This window comes from Diabrotica virgifera, chromosome 3, assembly GCF_917563875.1.
Source record: "Diabrotica virgifera virgifera chromosome 3, PGI_DIABVI_V3a".
Lineage (NCBI taxonomy): Eukaryota > Metazoa > Arthropoda > Insecta > Coleoptera > Chrysomelidae > Diabrotica > Diabrotica virgifera.
The window spans coordinates 251,492,881-251,515,281 of record NC_065445.1 but is presented as its reverse complement, the minus strand read 5'-3'; the positions used below and the strand labels follow the sequence as shown (position 1 = coordinate 251,515,281).

Below are 22,401 nucleotides of genomic sequence, written 5' to 3'. Positions count from 1 at the left end.
GAAGCTTATTGAAAGAGGCCAAGGCTCGATTTGGGCTGTAGTGCCATTGGATGGATGGATTGCGTTTCAACGCAGTTATGTTACCGCTTGAATCAACGAGTAGAGTTGTAGAAGATCTGCGAAAACTATGTCCAGAATATATTTCTGGATTTGCTATTTTTACAAAACAGCAATATCTTTCCCCATTTTGTAAAATTTAGAAATAAAGGTTCTTTGGAAAATGCGTTTACTGTTCTGATAGCTTATAAATAGGAAATGTTTTATAATATGACTTGGACGAATACATACGCATTTTTTATATCTCATAGTAATTATCAGTAAAAAATGGCTATGTCCTGTGGGGTATATAGCCAACTCTTTGGAACATTCCCATTTTAAGCTTAAAATTATCAGTAACGTAAACTTCCAAGGTGTTTTTGTTTTGGTTTCAGACACATTTACTAATTGGGCTGATTCAAGGACTTGTGAATCATCAATTTTCATGCAATAATCATACATTTTTCTCTAAAGGAAGTATTCATTTTTCCGCTATATTAACAGCTTAATAAAATTTAAAAAAAATCAAAATGTAATTCCGTACAGGTTGGAATAAATTTTATATCAAAGTTTAGGTGAACACAAAAGATATTTTCAGAAAAGTATCCAAATCATACGAGGGGATCAGTGTTTAAATAATTAAAAAGTGGTTCTTTTTGTTTTTGCACAATATTTACTTTTTTAACTGCTGAGATAATTTACATTTTAATGAAGGTTTTTAGGATTTTTTCTAAAAAGCTGAAGGATAAATCTTTTATGTAAGACTTACTAAATTATGTTTGAACCCTTATTTATTTAAATATTTATATATAAAATTTAAAAATCAAATTTGCAAAAAAAATTATTTGCGTTTTAAATAAGCACTGTAAATTATTTTATTTAATAGGAGAAATTGCGCTATGTTACCAGTATTGGGCAAAAAAACATTGGTTAAAAAATATTTAATAATTTATGAGATATGTATGAGATATTTTTGTTTATTAAATGTTACTATATTTTCAATTGCAAAAACGCGGATGTTACCAAAAGAATATAAATCTGTGTAAAACCTCATTACTTTTACTTCTATGTATATTTTCGATAAATGTATTGATAAATTCAAATTTCAATCTAACTCCCCTCTAAAATGGCAATTTAAAATTGTTTTAATTTGTTTATAATTTCTTTTTTTAATAACGTCGCGGTGATTAACCATTTTGAAATGCTGTTCCGATAATCGGGTTCCTGGGAATTTTTCATTAATTGATAAATTTTTTTATCGTTTCTCTTCTTTTTTTCCATTTAGTAAAAGATATTGTTTTGCTTATAGAGGGGGTTTCATTAAGAATGTCCAATCTCTGAGTTTTAGATTCTAGACCTCGAAATATTAAGATTTAACCAAAATCGCTTAAATAAAATATGGCTCCTTATTTAGTTACAAGGTGTTTTATTTAAAAATAAAAAAAAAATATTTTTGCTCAGTATTTTAAAAATATTCGACGTATCCTTTTCATACTTGGTAGAAAGTGTAAGTACATACTATACACGCTATGAAATTATGTTAAATACAAGTTTCTGGCTATTACCAGAGGCGTACGACAGGAGAGAGTTAATGGTTGACCCTTCGCAAATTCTACGTCACTGGTGAAATTGCCATTTTAGCACAATTTTTAGATTCTCCAATACTCTCTATGTAAATAACATCCTGTTTACTTGTAACGATAAAGTCATTAGTTTTCGAGATATTTGAAGTTAAACATGTAACGGCACAGTTATTTAGTTATTTTGAATAATATATTGTGCCGCGTAATTTTTAGTTTCAAATATCTCAAAAACTAATGATTTTATCATTAAGAATGAATAAAATACTCTTCAGTCTTAACAATAAAATCATTAGTTTTCGAGAAATTTGAAATTAAAAATTAAGCGGCACAAATCATTAATCAAAATAACTGTGCCGTTACATGTTTAACTGCAAATATCTCGAAAACTAATGACTTTATCGTTACGAGCGAAGAGTAAGTTATTAAAATAGAGAGTATTGGATAATCTAAAAATTGCGCTAAAATAGCAATTTCGCTAGTGACGTAGAATTTGGGAAGGGTCACCTACACTTTCTACCAAGTATGAAAAGGATACATCGAATAGTTTTAAAATACTGAGCCAAAATAATTTTAAAATTTTTAAATAAAACAATAAGGAGCCATATTTTATGTAAGTGATTTTCATTAAATCTTAATATTTTGAGATCTAGAATCGACTACTTAGAGATTGGACATTCTTAATGAAACCCCCTCTATAAGCAAAACTATATCTTTTACTATAAGGAAAAAAAAAAGAAGAAGAAAGAACAACAAAAAAATTTTGATAATTAGTGAAAAATTCCAAGGAACCCGACTATAGGAACAGCATTTCAAAATGTTTAATCCCCACGACGTTATTAAAAAAAAACAAATTAGAACAATTTTCAAATGTTATTTTAGAGGGGAGTTATTTTAAAATTTGAATATATCAACACATTTAATGAAAACATACATAAAAATAAAAGTAATGAGATTTTAAACAGGTTTATACTCTGGTGGTAACAACCGCGTTTTTGCAATTGAAAATATATTTGATAAACAAATTAAATATCTCATAAATGATTAAATATTTTTTAACCAATTTTTTTGCTTAATACTGGTAATATTAAATAAAATTTATAGTGCTTATTTAAAACGCAAAAAATATTTTTTTGCAAATTTGATTTTTAAATTTTATATATAATTATTTAAATAAATAGGGGGTCAAATTTAATTTATTAAGTCTTAGATGAAAGATTTGTTCTTCAGCTTTTTAGAAAAAAAAACCTAAAGGCCTTCATTAAAATTCAAATTACCTCAGCAGTTAAAAAATAAATATTGTATTACCCCTTTTTAATTATTTAAACAATAATCCCTTTGTATGATTTGGATACTTTCTTGAAAATATCTTTGTATTCACCTAAACTTTAATATAAAATTTGTTCCAACCTGTATGAATTTACATTTCGATTTACATGTAGAGTAATCTTATTTTACTAGACTATAATGTTCCTAGTTTCATTTACACACATCGGAAAAGTCTAGGGATATTTTTAGAAAGGGACGTAATATCCTCTTTAATTGTATTGGACAAATAAAAATCAATTTGCAGTAATCAGTAGTATTTAATATAAGTACAAGATTTGTTAAACTGTCAAGAATAACGAGAATGTCTTTAAGTTAATTAAATGTACATTTATTATAAATAAAACTAGCCCAATCATTTGCATCACAGTTTTGATATTTTTGACACCACTCTAATCTTGCAGCGCGTTTGTCTCTGGAAATAGGTGGACATCTCAATCGCCTTCGATTGTGTAGTTTAGCTTCATGGAGACAATTTTCTTACAATATCACGGCCTATGGTTACCTGATGTGCACGCTGTAAGTCGCTAATCAATTCAGGTGCTGTAATTGTTGGTTGTCTTCTAGCGGTTAACACTCAAAATCGATCTTGAACTGCACTTGTAGCGTCCTCATATCTTCGATGGCGTTCGGCTGGACTTCCAGTGATTTGAGCATATTATTATTTAAATTAGTTTTTTTATATAAATGACCACTACTTTTTTGATTTGACTCTAGATCTTGGTGGGTATCACAGATACCAAGAAACTTCTTAACCCATTAGCGCCCACTATACTCATAGTACACACCATATACTAACTGATGAGGAAGACATTGAGGATGATAACCTTATGCAGGCAACTTGACACTACCTAAAGACGTAGGAGAAATTGAGGTTAATTGTTCTTCGTATGCAGACTTAGAAGATGTACCTTTGGCTCTGCGGTTAAAAATATTACGAGAACAAAAGTGTTTAGGCCAGCAATGGACAAAAACTTGTACAAATTGCGGTGGAACATCATGGTGGAATGAGCGGTTTGAAATAGTTAAACATGGATTACAAGACTTAAATGAAGTTTATTTAGGTTGTAATGCCAAATAAACGTTTATGAAATAATGTAGACCTTCCGAAAATATTCTGCCTACAGTTAAGAAACATGAAGGACGACACTTTCCAAAAATATTTATGAAACAATTAAGGTGTGCTCAGTGTCATTAAAGAGCCATATGGAGTAGGTGAAAAGTTTAATATAATATAACTCTTTGTATTGATGGTGACTGTTTTAAAAAACTTTAATTGAAATTAATTTTTTCTGTTACATTATCTATTAAGGCGCTGTAGTGCCCAGTGTACTCATTTGGCTACATATCTATATCTAAGTAATTCTATTTTTTTCAAATATAGTTACATTTGATGTTTTGTTACAAATAACATTACTAATAAATACCCAATGAAAAATATATTAATTCTTCAAATTCGATCTCGGGGGCGCTAATGAGTTAAGTCCGAAATCCTATCTCAGAATGAAAAAGGTAAGGACGAGTCTCCAACGCCCAAAAACTTAAACCACAAGAGGATATAATGCCTCGATAGAAATCTTCCTGCTTCACCAAGATTGGAGCTTGTGGCGATGGATCTGCTCCCACCACACGAAAAAATATCGCAGAAAGTCCTAGAAAGAAAACGCTGGATAGTCCTTACAAAAAACGATCTAGTTTACGAAAAATGCTAATGAGTTTTGGAACATGGAATGTACACGGTATTCAAACTAGATAAGCTGTTGAAAGAAATTAAGAGATTTAAATCAGATGTAACAGTCCTTACAAAAGCAATATTAAGAACTGGGAACAAATAAATAATCAAAGGCTAGTAAAAGTTGAGATGAAACTAAAAGGATGTGACTTAGGGGTAGTGGACGCATATACCTACATCTTCTGAAGATTAAAGGACAAGGTAAAGGATAAATTTTACGTCGAATTGACGGACCTATAACAGTCCTTACAAAAACAATACTTAGAGCTGGGAACAAATAAATGAATGGCTAGTAAAAGTTGAGATGAAGCTAAAAGGATGTGACTTAGGGGTAGTGGAGGTATATACATGATGAAAAGGACGAGGCAAAGGATACATTTTACCACGAATTGGCGGACTTAGTAGAGAGTATTGGAACTAGGAAGGAAGTAATTCTATTAGGTGACTTAAATGCTGAAACCGGAAGAAAAGTAAATAGCAAAGTGATCGGTCCATTTGGTGAAGTAAAAGTAAATAAGAACGGTGAACGATTAATAAGTTTCTCCAGTATTACCGTCACTAAACCACATTTAAGGAATGTTCTTTAAGTTCGCTTCTCGAAAATAACAAAGTTGACCACAGATTTTTATATAATTTAATCTCTTGGTATAAACCTAATTCTCATTTCACAAGCAGGTCGCAATACGATATCCCCTTTGTGCCGCATATCAGCTGGTTTGGTAATTGCTTCCATTCTGAAGCTTCTTATGATTCCATAAAGTGCAGCCTTCATTTCCAATTTGCCATATTTCTGTCCTGTAAAATAAAAAATTTGAAGTCGGTTTTGAATAATGTGAATTCATCAAAATTGCTCTTAATTTTTTTTTATTTCTTTACAAAATTATATGAAACAAGAAAAAGTAACCAAATCTTTGTTTAAGTCACTTGATTCAAAATCAGGTGAAGGACAAGGCTATAACTTGAATAAAGAGTGAGTTGGCTTTGTTGACCGGTTTTAAAATAAAAGAGTTGAAAGTTGAGCTGTTACACTTCTTCTTCTTCAGCCCATTTTCTTTCAGAGCTAGGCATAGGTCTTTTCCATTTATTTCCATTGATGTCTACTCTTAGCAGTTCTCATCCATTGCTTGCCCACGATATGTTTATCATCCGTCCACCTCTTCTGCAGTCTGTCCTCTCCTCTCCTGTTCTCTCTTTTGTATCCAGTTTCTCTTTGTGTCCTTACGTTCCATGACATCAGTAATGTTTGATTTGTTATGAATTTCGGTATTCCGAATTCTGTCTCTCAAACTGATCCCGATCGTTATTCTCTACATCTCCCTTGTAGTTGTACGTTGTACTATCTTCTAAAATACCGATTTCTTAGGTTGAGTTCTTAAATTACAGAATTTATTTCGTCGTGATTGTTTTCACATTTTATTTGCGCTGCCGACTCTGATGCCCTTAGCTTGAAACCTTTCACAAAACTATAGAATAGAATAGAATAGAATAGAAATAATATGCTTTATTGCCATGAAAATTTTTACAATTTTTTCGACAAAGCTTATAAATAGTCAAAAAACAAAACAGTAACAATCCAATTTACTAAAATTACATAAATCATCAATATATTTAAATAATAATAATAATAATGAAGTTAAAACAAAAATAATCAATTGCAAATATTTAAATAAATTGCAAATGCATAGTCTACCTAATAATTAATAAAAAAGGTTTAAAAGTTAAAAAGTTAAGCCGCTGCATATGACACCCAAATATAGATAAAAAAATAATAAAAATACTACTTGAGCAAAGGGTACTGTAATTTCTTAGTTATTGACTAAAAAAATCTTCTACTGAAAAATATGTTTTTTCAGACAGGTAGGCTTTTGTCAGTTTACGGAATTTGGGGAAAGATCGTGCAGATTTTAGTTGTAGGGGGAGATGGTTGTACATTTTTTTTGCGGAATATAATATCGATTTCTTTACTAACTCCGAGGACGGGGTCGGCAAATAGACGTCAAACGTAGAATTTTTCGTGAAGTAGCCATGATTAGGTCTTGGTGGAAAGACATGTAGGTGTTTACAAATTAAGCAAACAGTTTCTAAAATATACAAAGATGGAAGGGTTAAAATTCCGTGATCTTTGAAGTAACTTCTGCAATGTGTTGTTCTTCTGAGGCCAAACAGATATCTTATTGATCTTTTTTGTAATTTGAAAATAACATCGAATTGGGCAGCTGTACCAGAACCCCAAAAAGGAAGACCATAACGAAGATGTGACTCGAACAAAGAAAAATATGTTATTTTGGAAGATGCTAAATTGAGTTCATTCGAAACAGATCTTATAGTATAGCAAGCTGAAGAGAGTTTCTTCCGTAACAAGTCGATATGGAGGGACCATTTAAGGTTGCTGTCTAAAAAAATACCAAGAAATTTTGCAGAACCAACGGTACTGATCTGGCTGTTATTAAGTGGTAAGGGTTGAAGAGCTCCTTTATAAGACAATGCTACTGTTTTATCTACGTTAAACGAGAGTAAATTTGAGTCAGACCAGGTTTTTATTGTAAGTAGATCAGAAGTTATAGTAGCACGAAGAGTTGCAATATTTGAGTTGCTCCAAGTGATACTGGTATCATCACCAAAAAGAAAGATTTATCCATCGATTTTTAAATTAGTGATGTCATTAATAAAGATAAGGAAAAGTAGAGGGCCCAATACTGAACCTTGAGGTACCCCACATACAATGTTTTTGAGACTAGAGTCTGTATCATTTGCTCTAACCAGTTGTTTCCTATCATCCAAGTAAGATTGGAACCAATCTAAAGAAATGCCTCGAATTCCGTAGAAATTTAGTTTTTTTATCAAAATGTTGTGATTTACACAATCAAAAGCTTGGGCGTAGTCACAAAAAACGGTGGCAGTGTGAAGATTATTGTTCAGTGCTTGATAAATCTCATGTAGTACAGAAAACATGGCATAAGTGGTGCAATTATTATTTAAAAAGCCGAACTGATTTTGTGATAAAATGTCGTTTTCAACTAGAAAGGACATAAGTCGGGCTTTTATGAGTCTCTCAATAATTTTGGAGAGTACCGGTAGTAGTGCAATAGGTCTATAATTGCAGGTATTAGATATTTCACCACCCTTATGAAGAGGAATAATGATGGCTGTCTTCAGGCACTCTGTAAATTTACCTTTCTCAAAAGAATCATTAATTAGTGAGATGAGGACTTCTATCACATTTTCTGGAAGATTAGAAAAATTTTTTATCGATAGACCATCAGTACTGCAGGAAGATTTGCTTTTGATACTATTGATTGTTTGGATCAGTTCAGATTTATCGACTGGTTTTATAAAGAATGAATTCAAGACCTTTCTTGAATTAGGGAGATAGGAAATGGGATCTTGTTGTGGCAAAATAGTTGATGTAATATTTTTACTCACATTAACAAAGTATTCATTTAGATTTTCAGGGTCTGGAAGGAAAAATGTTTGAGCAGTGTGGGTTTTATTTCGAAGATCGTTTATTATGGACCAAGTTTCTTTTGCAACACTTTTGGAGCTTCCCAGACGGTTCTGGTAGTAGACTTTTTTAGCTGATTTTATAAGTTTAAGATAGGTTGCCTTGTACTTGGTGATATATTCAGTGATAGAGACGTTGGTAGTAAATTTCTTGATATAGAGAAGAGAACGCATATTCTTGGAAGATATTCGGATACCTTTAGTAGTCCAGAGTTTGTGATGTTTTGGCTTAATTGCAATTAAAGGAAATGCTTTATTGAAGATACAGATAAGCTTATCTAAGAATTCACTGAAATTATTATCCACGTCCATGGCAGGAAAGCGCCACTCAGAGCCAGCACTCATTGCCAGCACCAAGAATTGTAAATAGTTGGCCCTTAGAGACGAGTTTTAATTCTACCAAAACCCATCAAAACTCGCGTCTCCTCTCTATCTTGGGCTATTGTAATTGTTGCTTATTATTTATCTAACACTATTCATAATTCTAAATAAAATATTGTTTACAAACCTATACAATTTCTATCTCCAGCACTAAACGGTATATATGAATACGGATGCCTTTTTGAAACATTTTCGAGTAAAAACCTATCCGGATCAAACTTTTCTGGATTTTCCCAATATTCTGGTCGACGATGCAAATCAAAAATGTTAATACGCATGTTGCATCCCTTTGGTATAGTGTATCCAGTTGTGGTTGTTATATCTTCTCCTGCCACTCTAGAAATGGTTGGAGCAGTTGGAAATATTCTCAAACATTCTTTTAAACACCTGTCCATATACGGAAGCTGTGCCAGTTGAGAGAAAGAGGGCTCATCAGTGTTTCCGACTATAGTAATTATTTCTTCATAAATTTTTTCCTGAAATGTATTTATGGTTAGAATTTACTTTTACATAACTTTATTAGTGTTGTTATTAGTTTTATCGAGCAGGTTAATAGATAGCCGATCTCAAACTAAAAAAAAACTGTCTTACAACCTTAGCATGGAAACAAGACTTCGAGAGGAATATTGAATTACAATTCGCAGACTGGAAAAAAAGGTATGGTTAAATCTGTCAAGTAAAAGGTAAAAATATGTTCAGTACCTCTTTAACGATAAGCTTGCTAAAAATATTTAAGTTGGCCTCTGTTCTAAATTTTCTTATTGAGGTGTAATTACTGCTACTCTTACCAATATTGATTATATTATTGGTGATACAGTCGACTCTCGTTAATTCGAAACTCGAGGGACTCTTAAAATATTACGAATTATTGAGTGTTTGACATATCAAATGGTTCAAAATTTGTGAGAGAAAATAAATAAAACTACGAGTTATTAAGTATTGATCAATTATTATTTATTAACTGCTATTCTATAACGATCACAAAAGTTTAGAGGTACATTGGTGTACATAAATGTATGTATTCATAATGTGAATTAATCTATCTTTCGAAAGAACTGTAGTATACTGGTTTGCTTCAAAGCACATTGCTGCTGCTCAGACTGCAGCAATCGTTCAGGACTTCTTCTTTTCAGCAATCGTCAAACATTTATACTTTCTAGGGCTCATGGCTAACAAAATTTTAATCTGTAGGTATACCAACGAAAGAGTAACAATAACTAATAACTAAACAAACCAATTCGTGAGAAGTGTGTGTCAAATAGTCAAATTCATCATAACAAAAACAAAGTCGCGTTGATACAAGTTTGAAAACTGTACCTACTTACTACAATCTTTCTGAGTCTTTCTCTCTGCAACTTTGAATTGTCGAGTGTTGGACGCCGATGAGCTCGAATTAACTCGTCGTTTTGTTATATAGCAATGATTTTTTTCGTTCGAATTACCAAGTGCATAAAAGTGTATTGATTTAGTTTGAAATATAAAGAGGTTTTGTAGGGAACTTGTGATAACTTTGAATTATAAAGAGGTTCGAATTATCGCAGGTTTGAATTAACGCGAGTCGACTGTATGTTAAATTTGAGTGGAACAATACGGGAATCGACATTGATGGTGACAGATTAAACTACTTAGAGTACGTGATCCGAATCTATGTCGACCTTCACCCATCTTAGCTGAAATTTTTTTAATAGCTTAAGGGTGTCTAGTCGGACAAACTTTGATGTATGGGAACACTAGAACAGGAGAAGTTTTAATTGTGGAACAGGTTAAAAATTTGGAACATTAGACCACGAAAACATCCCATGTATTTTGTCGGACAGAACTTCCAATTTATTAGTTACCCTTTCATTAAACTCTCAAAAAAAAATCATACTGCTATTTGTCACCTGTCATAATTCCTGTCATTTGACATGTTCTACGTGTTCCACTCATTAAAATGCCCAGTTGGTGATAAATAGCAGTCTGATTTTTGCAGGACAGTTTAAGGAAAGGGTAACAAATTAATTGGAAGTTCTGTCCGACAAAATACATGGGACGTTTTCGTAGTCTGACGTTCCAAATTTTTAACATGTTCCACAATTAAAACTTTCCCTGTTCCAGCGTTTCCATACATCAAAGTTTGTCTGACTAGACACCCTTAAGTTATTAAAAAATTTTCAGCTTGCTATTAATCAACTTTTTTTCATACGCAGTATCCAGACCTATCTGTTTTCCAGCTGAAACATTATTTTATTAAAAAAATCATACAGAAGTAAAAACTTAGTTTGTACAATGGTATAAAAAAAAAAGAATGTGTGTGTGTACTTTGTACGCACGTAAGAGGTTATACTTCTACTACATATTATGTGATTTTTAAGACAATACCAAAAATTTAAAAAAATAAAAGAATAAAACGCACACAAACACATTGAAAAATGCCACAAAGAAAAAATGATTTCTGAACAATAATAATTGTTGGCAAAAATTTTAAATACGCATTTTTTGAAAAAAAAAATTATATAACAAATATACTTACAATCACAAAATCCATAAAAAAATAAAAAAATAAAAACTTGCATCGGGAATCGAACCCGTGAATTTCGTGGCGCTTTGATTCGTAATCGAAGCCTAGACTCACTCATCCAATTCCACATTATTTGTCATGTGGAAAAATAGGGTAACTGAACGTTTTACTGTTTGACAGTGGTTTTGAATATAATTAAATTATGTAGTTTAAATTTTGTGGAAGAAAATATTAAAATATAACAAAACAGTAAGAAAACAATATATTAGATGAAGATTGGTAGAACTTTTGTTGGTAATCAAATTAAGTATGTAAATCAAAGCATTACATACCTACTAGATAAATAAATCTACGCCAAAAAATCATAATTTAAAAATAAAAATCGGACCTAATTTGGGATTTCTCTCTAAAATCCCCATTCTTGAGAAAATAAATGTACAGTAGAGCGTCGATTATCCGAACGTCGATCAACCGAACGACCGCTTATTCGAGCTATCGACTCCCGCGTCCCGCACTCGAATACCGAGCAAGCGTTAGTAATTGACGCTTAAAATATCTTCAATTTGCTTCAATATTGTATCCAAAAAGGATAAAAACCCTGGGTTTTTAATAAAAAAGGTTGTTTCGTTTATAATATCGCCATTAACATATTTAGTTAATTTATCATTTTCAAATGGCAATTTTCCAGATTGTATAAAAACGGGAAAGGTGTTACCAATTCATAAAAAAGGTGACCCAAAACAAGTAAACAATTACCGCCCAATAACAATTTCTTCGGTATTTTCAAAAATTTTTGAGTACAGTTATTTACAAAGACTTAACTCATTTTTACAGACGAATAAAGTGATTGTTAGTAACCAACATGGTTTCCAGTCCAAAAAATCTACCCATACAGCAATGCATTCCTTTTATGATACTCTCGCATCTTTAATAGATACTGGAGAGAGTCCTGTTGGGATATTTTGTGATCTTAGCAGGGCTTTCGACTGTGTCAATCACGAAATTTTATTTTATAAATGAAAAAATATCGGCATTCAAGGACGTGCGTTAAATTGGTTAACATCATATTTAACTGCACGTCGTCAATACGTCAGCTTAACAGAAAAAGGAAAATTATCATATGCGACGCATAAATCCAACTATCTCGATATTGACATAGGTGTACCGCAAGGCTCAATTTTAGGACCTGTACTCTTTCTTGTTTATGTAAACGATGTTGTCTCGGTTAACTCGGATGGACATTTCACGATATTTGCAGACGACATAAATGTAATAGTCAATGGACCTGATACTTCTTTGAAGTCAAAATGTAACAGCTTACTGTCAGATCTTTACAACTGGTTCTGTAATAATTATTTATTGTTGAACACCCAAAAAACTCTTTTCATGCAGTTTCATAATAGGCAACGATGTATTAATCTAATTAACTTAAATATAAATAATAACGATATTGAACTTGTTTCATCATTAAAGTTCTTAGGACTTCATTTAGATGAATGTCTTAATTGGAGGAAACATTGTGATACGCTGGCCGCAAAGTTAAACTCAGTAACGTTTTTGTTTCGAAATTTAAAACGAGTATTAACGGAGAAACAATTAATAATGCTTTATTGTGCCCAAGCCGAATCTCGTTTGAGATACGGGATTTGTTTTTGGGGATCAAGTTGCCATATCAATGAAGTCTTTTTTGCACAAAAAAGAATAATACGGACTATTGCTGGTATCCCTCATAAAACAAGTTGTAGGCAGTACTTTCAAAATTTCAAAATATTGCCATTGGCCTGTATTTATATTCTGGAGACTTGTATATATATATATATATATTTAATAATTTCGAAAATTTTAAAACCAATGGGCAAATACATAACATGAATACTAGATATAAAGATACCTTGCGTGCCCCAATGTGTAGGGGAAGTATATATTGCAGGTCCCCGGGTAAAATGGGACAAAGACTCTATAATAGATTACCAGCGCATATAAAATTGTGTAGGAGCCTGACAAGCTTTAAACTAAACTTAAAGGAATTTCTGATGACACACACTTTTTATTCGGTTGAAGAATTTCTTCAATTTTAAATGTATTTTCATTGTTTGTTTGTGTAGTGAAATTGTTTATTTGTTTGTTATATTTACTTAATGTATTACTTTTGACTAATTCTATACAGACTCTGTCTGTCTAAAAGAAAATAAAGTATTTATTTATTTATTTATTTATTTAAAAATAATTATGTTGTTGCAAAGACTGCACTTTTTTGTTTAGTTGCTGGTTGTCATTATCAAGATATAAATAAATATGTAGGTATATAAATATGGCTTTTATTCACTTGTGGATAAATATGTATGACTATAAATATGTATCAATATATTGTAGTTCGATTATCCGAACAAATCGGTTTTCCGAACACCTATGTTCCCCAATTAGTTCGGATAATCGATGCTCTACTGTATTTCAACCTAATCCAAATGAATCCAAATGTATAATTACAATATGATTATAATAAAAACTACTTACCAAATTAGAATGAGTTTTCCTTGTCCAAAATAGTCCAAAAGTCCAAAAATATAGGTATATGAAAACTATTTAAAAAGGCAGTATAACTATTAACTAACTTTTGTTTGTTGTTTCTTTTGTGTCATTTGTCATGTCATTTGAACATCCAATCAGAACAAAGTTATAATGCGCATGCGCCGGGATCATAGGTTTTAACATATAAAATTTCACCCTCATATCGCCGGTAAAGAAGTATAACTTCAAAAAAATTCTCGATATTACCAATTTCATAAGGTTGCTAGTTTCATTTACTAAGCAGAACGCACTTTCGATCTAGATCGAAAACGTTTTGCGAATCCTTTTGGATGACTTTTAATGATTTTTAATAAACTTTTTTTATACCATTGTACAAAGGAAGTTTTTACTTCTGTATAATTTTTTAATTATGGTATACAGTCAGCTACTGAGATTTTCCCATTGATTTTGTTTTATTTTTTGAAGATATTCTACTTTAGCGGCGAATCGATTGAGGGTAAAATTTGATTGATCCGCGCGCATGCGCACACCGACAGTATGGTATTAGTCGTAATACGGGCTCTGATTGGGTGTTGAAATTTTGAAATGATCTGTCAATAATTGTTAAAAATGGAGATTATCGGTAAACAAAAATATTGTATATTATTAGTTTTTATTGATGTGTGGACAGAAATAAAATAAAATTTATAATTATAGTGACTTTTTAAATAGTTTTGAAAAGCCGCAGGTACGTAATTCTAAATGTTTCAGTTGGAAATACCTAATAGTTTCAATACCTATCTATTTGGAAAATGTAAACAAAATAATGCAGTTACCTATTAGTAGGCAATGCTTTAATTTACATAATCTGAAACTTTCTACAAATCTTCATCTCATATATCGTTTTCTTACTCTATATTTTGTTGTATTTTATTTCGACAATAATCAAACTAATAATTTTATTAAATTCATATAAATTTATGGTGTAAACGTTTAGTTTGTGTATATTCCCACATGACGTATACGCGAATGTGGTGCAGTTTGAAATGCCGTCAACTTTCGTACGGCGCGGTAGACGTGAAGTGGGTTCAAGCCCCAAGAAAGTTATAATTTTTTTATTTTTTTTTATAGATTTTATAATTGTAAGTATATTATTATATAATTTTTTAAGATATTCTTCTTTTTTTAAAGTGGTAGATAAGAAAGTTAGTTTGATTTTTAAATAAAATAAGTACAAATAACCTTTTAAGTATATTTACTTCGTTTAAATTACCTATTATATAATAGAAGAATATCTTATTACGTGCGTACAAAGTACACACACATTCTTTTTTATTAAACTTTATACATAGACAAATGTTGCCCATCAAAATCTTGCCATAGCAAATAAGGGGGGGGGGGATCATAGCATATTCAGTATAGCTTGTTGAATGTTAAAAAAAATTCAAGGAAAAATATGGAAAACTTTGGCAAACTAACCTAACTAACTAACAAACTAACATTGGCAAATTTTTAACGACCCCTCAAAAACGATGGATTTTGCGGAGGTCATCAGAACTCTTGATTGGATCATGTTAAACAAATAATTCAAAATAATTTTATTAGCTTATGAGTTTCTCGAGGTGTCGCTGTCAGGTTTTTTTTTTAGTTTTAACGATTGTTGACTTTTTGGTATCACTCAGAAACCAAAACAACGAATTTTTTGGCAAAAAAGGGTGGCCAACAAATTCGTTGTTTTGACTTCTGAGTGATACCAGTCAAAGATGGGTAAAACTAAAAACTCGACAGAACGTTACCTCAAGAAACTCATAATCTAATAAAATCTTTTTTCATTTTTTGTTTAACATGCCTGAATGATGAGTTCTGATGTCCAGCGCAAAAACCATTGTTTTTTCAGGTGTATTTTTTGAGAGCTACCGTTCGCTTATTTTTCAATATTTTTCCTTAATTTTTTTAGTATCCTATAAATTGTACTGAATATGATTATTTAATTTAAAAATTAACTAAGTTTACCATACTTTCAAAAGAATTCACAAAAATATGCTTGAGATGTTGATTTCAAAACTTACGCCCTCCCCTTAAGGATACCTATGACAAGATTTTGGCAGGCAATCCATGCAAGTCATATTTGTCTGTGTATGAAATTTAATAAAAAAAATCAGAAATTTTTTTACAGATGGGTGAAGGTCGACCAAGATTCGGATCTTAGATTATTACACTTTCATTGACGATATCGTGCTGATCAGGGACCCCGTATTACTGGCGCCTGTGTGCAAAAAATAATTTTGTCACCCCTTAAGGCATTTTGGTTCATGTTTATTTATTTTTTTGATGGTATGTGCTTAAGGTAAAAACTGGGTGTGCAAAAAACTGAACTTTAGAAGTCACAATAAGTTTTAATGAGTTTTCCCTGAAAAGTGCGTCATTTTTTTAGATATTTCACGTTGAAATTAGATTTTTAATTCAACTAATAAGAACGTATTTATCATGAGCTTTAATTTTGCTTTTACTACGTCTATAGACTTAATAAATATACCATTTTTTTTCGTTTTTTATAAGCTACATTTTTTATAACAGTATATTTTTCGATAAAATACTTACTAAAAAACTATAAATGTCCTGGAAGTGATTCTATAACAGCGGAAATGTTAAAATATGGAGGAGCGCAGCTGACAGACAAAATGCACAAATTACTAAAAAACATATGGGAAAAGGAAGAACTACCAATGGAGTGGAAGTAAGCAGTGATATGTCCTCTTTATAAAAAGGGGGACAAAGCAGAATGTCAAAATTATAGGGGTGTGGCACTATTAAATGTAATATATAAGATATTAGCAGTCCACATCAAAAACAAGCTAGCAAGAAGTCTTAACAATAGCATAGGTGAATACCAGTGTGGCTTTAGAAAAGGGAGAAGTACTATAGACAACAGCTTTACTTTAAGAGAAATACAAGCTGAGAGCTATGAATATAATAAACCAACAATGGCACTCTTCATAGATTTTAAGCAAGCTTTTGATAAAATAAAAAGAATAGAAATATATAAAGCGTTAAAAAATCTAGAAGTCCCACCAAAAATAATAAGAATAATAAAGCTTACTTACGAAAACAGAAAATAGAGTAAAAGTAAATAACAAACTAACAGAAAATTTTGAAGTGAAAGAAGGAGTACGACAGGGGGATCCGTTGTCATCACTGCTATTTAATGTAATATTGGAAATGATAATAAAAGAGGCTAATATTAACAGATCAGGACAAATATATCATAAAAAACATCAATGTTTGGCATTCACGGATGATGTAGTAATTCTATCCAAAAGCAAGGAACAATTAAAAGAGGTAGTTGAACGACTAGAAAAGGCAGCTCGAGAAAAAGGACTTTATATAAATGAAACAAAAACTAAGTACACGGAAAAAACCGACAAAAAATTTGAACAAGGGCAATAATTAATGATAACAACGAATGTAGGAAAAATGTATAAATTTGAAAAGGTAGAGAGATTTGAATATCTAGGGACTTTATTTTCTAGTAGACCAAATATCCGGGAAGATATACACAAAAGACTAATGTCAGGGAATCGTTGCATATATGCACTCAATAGAATACTCAGAAGCAAAAATATATCCAAAGCAGCTAAATTAAAAACGTATAAAACTGTGATACGACCAATAGTTACGTATGCCTCAGAAACCTGGACTATGACAAAAACCGAGCAATCAATGTTACAAGTATGGGAAAGAAAAATACTTAGAAGGATCTTTGGGGGAAAAATGATCAACAATCAGTGGACACGAAGAACAAACAAGGAGTTGGAAGAATTGTATAAGGAGCCTAATAGAATCGCAGTTGTAAGATCACAAAGAATTAGATGGTTAGACATGTCCAAAGAATGGCACAAGTTAGAATGCCTAAAATCATGTTAAGCGCTACAATAGGTGGTAAAAAGAGAAAAGGAAGACCTAAGACCAGATGGAGCCATGAAGTTAATGATGACCTGAGGTATCTCAATGCAACCAATTTGAAAGAAAAAGCGAAGAACTAGCAAGAATGGAGGAAGATTGTAAACCAAGCCATGAGCCTGCTTGGCTCGAAGTTCTAATGTATATATACTGACTTTTTGAGTTATTTGGAAAAAACCGCCTAAAAACGTGTTTTTTTGTTGAAAAGAAAATATTTTCACTCGCAAATAACCCCAAAAGTATTTAGTTACAAAACTCTATAGAACAAAAGTTGCTTAGAATTAGTCAGTTTATCCATTTCCGGGCTTATTTTAAACCTATATTTTTTCAGTCCCGAGAAGGGATAAGTTTCAGCCCCCAATCAAAAGCAACCAACTGCACAAGTTCAAATTTGAAGTGAAAGGAAGTAGAAACTAAATCCAGATTTTCATTTAATTCGGTGGTGACCCTGAAAATTACGCGGTGTCGCCATATTTCACATTCATTTACTGGACTATAGGTAGGAATGTAGGAACAATAGAAAAATAAAAAATAGCTATTGTAGTAGCGATATTTTCAGAGACTTTGCTGTTGCAAATTACATCGCTAAAATTTATTCCATCAAAAATTTCTTGGTCAATTGCTAATATTACTAGCCCAGACAATCTTTCTTGAAGCATTGTCCTTAAATTATTTTTAATGATTTTTAACTTTGAAAATGATCGCTCGCCAAAAGCTACAGATACAGGCAATGCCAAAAGAATTCTTAGTGAAGTGCTTACGTTTGGAAGGGTGGAGACTAAATAGTTTTAATATATGTAAAGTGAAATACTTAAGGGGTCAGTATCATCGAGTAATAAAAGTAACTTTAACGCTGTAATTTCATTAAACAAATGATTGGAGTCTATATCCTTATAATTCTGATCTCTTAGTCGTTCTTCAAGAACAAAACAACGGTTTAAAATATCGCTGTCACTTATTATCAATATGTTTCATGTGTATTTATACCTAACCCTATTTAATTTCTCGACCTTTGTTTTAGAATTAATTTTTTTGAAACTTTTTTTTTTAATTTTTGACCCTGGTTTTGGCGCCCGTGTGCATTGCATACTTTGCACATATGTTAGGGGGGGCCCTGGTGCTGATATCAGACACTGTCAAAAAAGTCTAACCAGTTGCTACGCACACTAAACGCTGCCTCAAAAGAGGTGCTCTTTATTAAATGTATCTTGAGGTTTAGTCTTTCTGGTTCCCCATTTTGTATAAAAAATATAAATCCAAAAAAACTTACCTGGACTATTGGCTCATTAGCTAATAGCAACAAAGCATGGCAAATTGAGTTAGCAGTGGTATCATGTCCCTAAAAAATTGATAACATATATTTTAAAAATTACATTTTGACATAGATAAATTGTGACGAAATAGAAATATTAGAACCTAAACTCGATATTAATATATTAAATATAAAAGAAATCTAATTAACGATATTAAAGAAATAAGAACAATAAAGATTAGCTATGTGACAACAAGGTTATTTAAATATAATAGCAGTGTCACTATCACACAGAATATAACAGTATTGGATCACCCATTCTCGATGCAGAAGGGGGAGCTGCTATCAACAGCTTAAGGAGGGAAAATCCACAGGACTAGACGACTTCTAAACAACAGTTTTAAAAACTATAACAGAGATGCAGTAAAAAGACCTGCTTTGATCTTCAACAATATATCTTTTTCCAAAGTGAAAAAATTCCGCAAGAGTGGTTTGGATTAACTTGCATAACAATACCTAAAACAAATAATACGAAAAAGACTATAGAATAATAAGCCTTAGGGGCCACCTACTGAACTGTTTTTTAATTATACAGCAAAGAACATAAAAATGTGTCTTGGAGTTTTCTTCACTCTTTATAATTTATTAATTAGAAAACAAATTTGTGATTGATTGGTTTCAATGAATTTTGTGTTGACAGTACCTTACAATAATTAGTATTATTGTCTATCTACGCCATTTTCTAAATAAAATAAATATTTTTTTTTACAATAATGTTTATACTTACAGCAAAAATAAAAGTATTCACTTCATTTTTAATTCCTTTATCATCGATGACTCCCTGCTTAATTTTAGCAGACAACAACAAATCTATAAGTCTCATCTTCTTAGACTTATACATTTCTGAGTTTGGGTTGGAATCAAACGACTTACTTCTTTCTCTGATCACCCTTGAAGAAAAATCGTGTAGAGTTTTTAAAACGTTTTGATGTCTTTTACCAGAAGGACTTAGTTTATACAACCACGGTATCAGAAACCAAGGCCGAGCTATTCTGTATACAAAAGCCTCCCCATAGTCATGAACAGCTTGAACGTAGTCCCCGCGTTTAGGATTTTCTTGGAAATCCTGACCAAATGCTGTTTCTAAAAAAGAACTAAAAGTTAAAAAGATGAAAACAGACTTTCTCTCTTAAGCTATTTGTCAAAAGGGAATTAGATTATTATGATTTTCTATCTTCTTCTTCTTCTTCTTCTTACGGCGCCTATCCGTGCCGGATATTGGCGATAAGCATGGCTATCCTAACTTTGCTTGCTGCTATTCGGAATAGTTTGTTGTCGATGTATTGAACAACTTTCTCAGGTTTTGAAACCTATATATTCTTCTTCTCGGTGGTCCTCTCTTCCAGGTCTTTTCATTTTCTATCTCTGCAGCTCAAGCGTTTCTCTTACAATGAACAAATAATAAACAAAATTAAAAAAAAAAACGAGGAAAAACGAAAAAAAAAAATTAGTTATTTCCCCACCAGAGGAAAACCTCCGCTCGATTACATACACAGGCAAAATATCAATTAAAATAACACATACAAAAGAAGGGAATAATACCACTCTTCAGGACAAACATCAACTTAAGTAAATATGTTAAGGACAACAAGTGCCAAATGAAAAAGCACATACACACAGGTGTATATACACATACAAACTTGTCTACATGTGGCAACTGAACAAAAACTTACATTGGTCAGACTGGCAGAACTTTTAACAAACGTATAGCAGCACACAAATGGGCTTTCAATAATAGAAAAATAGATTCTATATACGCACTTCACCTTTTAAATTATAATCTATTTTTTTATTTAGAAAAACATACAATCTACATCAACCACGCAGGTTTATTAGTGGAGTAACGGACACAGGAATTCTTTTTATTTACATTAAATAGATGTATATAAACCTAAATTTTTAAATAATTTCATACATGTTCAATGTTTATAGTTAAAGTGGTTTTGATCTCATCTGAGATTCCATATTTTCTTCTTGTTGCTTCTTAGTACTGGCAATCAATCAGAATATGTTTCACCGTCAATGGTAGAGAACAGTTTCTGTAGGTTGGAGAAGATTCTTTTTTAATTAGGAATTTATGGGTCAGTGCAGTGTGTCCATTTCTTAGTCGGTTAATTATTACTTGGTCCCTTCTATTGGATGGATTATTCAAGGTGGTCTTCACAAGGGGATAAATCTCATTTAGTTTGGTTCCTGCATCTTTCCAGTAGTCTTGCCATATGTTCATACAGTGGTCTTTAATTAGGTTTTTGAGATCAGAATATGGTTAATTTCTTGATTTCGTTATATATTGTGAGTTTATTCGACTTGTGTTTGCTGGGCTGTCCACTTTCTCATTTCCAGCTATTCCTAAATGCGACGGTACCTAGACAAATGCTGCTTCTTTTCGAGTTGATTGACTTATATTTATCTCATTTTTTATAGCCCGAAATATTGGATTTGTAGAGTATATTTGTTTTACAGGCATTTAATGAGTCACTGGTGATGACACATTTATTCTCACTACGCGTTTTGAAGAAAATTAAGGCTTCCAAAATGGCTGTGGTCTCACCTGTGAGGATGCAGCAGTTTGTAGGTATGGATATAGTGTGAGTAGTGTATTTACAGTAGTATGCAGCAGCATGTCCGTCATGAGCTTTAGAGGCATCACTGAAGATTTGAAGATAATTAGGATAATGAGATATCACTTCGGAGTACAAGTGTTTAATGATAATCGGACTTGTAGTTGATTTGGGGTATTTTGTGAGGGTTAAGTCAATGGTAAATGGTTGGATTGTCCTTGGAGGACAATTTACACTGACTTGTAGAGATCGATTTACCTTATCCATATCAAAGTTAGAAGATTTGATTCGTCCTATAAGGGGAGTACTATTTTTAGTTAGTTTTATAGAAACAATACTGGGATGGCAAATTTGGGAGGATACTGGATGTTGTTTCTGTGCTGATATTTTCCCTATATAGTTTAGGGATAGTTGTTGGCGTCCAATATACAGAGGTGGTTCTCTCGCTAAAACTTGTAAGCTACTAATAGGACTAGTTTTGAAGGCACCCAGTGCTAATCTCAAAGCTGCAGATTGTATGTATCTATTTAGTTTTCTTAAGCAGTTTTGCTTGCGGCACCGTAAGATATGCAACCGTAATCTAATTTACTTCTAATAAGTGATTTGTAAAGGTTAATTAATGGTTGATAGTCGGCACCCCAAAAATGTATTAGATAGTATTTCAAGTATGTTTAACCGGTTTTGGCATACTTGTTGTAATTTATTAATATGCACATTCCAATTTCGTTTTTTATCGAAAGTTAAGCCTAAAAAACTTACTTTCGTTGACTGATTTATAGGTAAATCATTTAATGTTAATTATAATAATTCTTGTAACGTCCCAACTTGAGACAAACAGCTCGTCCATCCTTAATGTATTTATTTAAAGACTATAAAGTGTAGACGCATAGTGAAAACACATCAATTGAGAAAGGCACTCTGCCGAAACAGCTGTAGAGACATTCATTTGCAGAGCCTGATTTAAGGCAGAGGGGGCCCCTGGGCAGAATTGGTTTGGGCCCTAC

The 22,401-nt window shown here is 32.0% G+C and overlaps 1 protein-coding gene across 1 annotated transcript in view; it reads right to left on the bottom strand.

The window, feature by feature from the left end:
- Positions 1-5,292: 5,292 nt before the first annotated feature.
- The window catches only part of LOC126881693 (cytochrome P450 4C1-like), a 40,165-nt gene continuing 23,056 nt past the window's right edge, over positions 5,293-22,401 (bottom strand). The window contains exons 5-8 of the mRNA XM_050646101.1: positions 19,564-19,919; positions 18,795-18,863; positions 8,684-9,032; positions 5,293-5,469 (exon numbers count right to left, since the gene is read on the bottom strand). Coding sequence (XP_050502058.1) covers positions 5,309-5,469; positions 8,684-9,032; positions 18,795-18,863; positions 19,564-19,919 — 935 coding nt within the window. The 3' untranslated portion in view covers positions 5,293-5,308. The remainder of the gene's footprint in view (positions 5,470-8,683; positions 9,033-18,794; positions 18,864-19,563; positions 19,920-22,401) is intronic.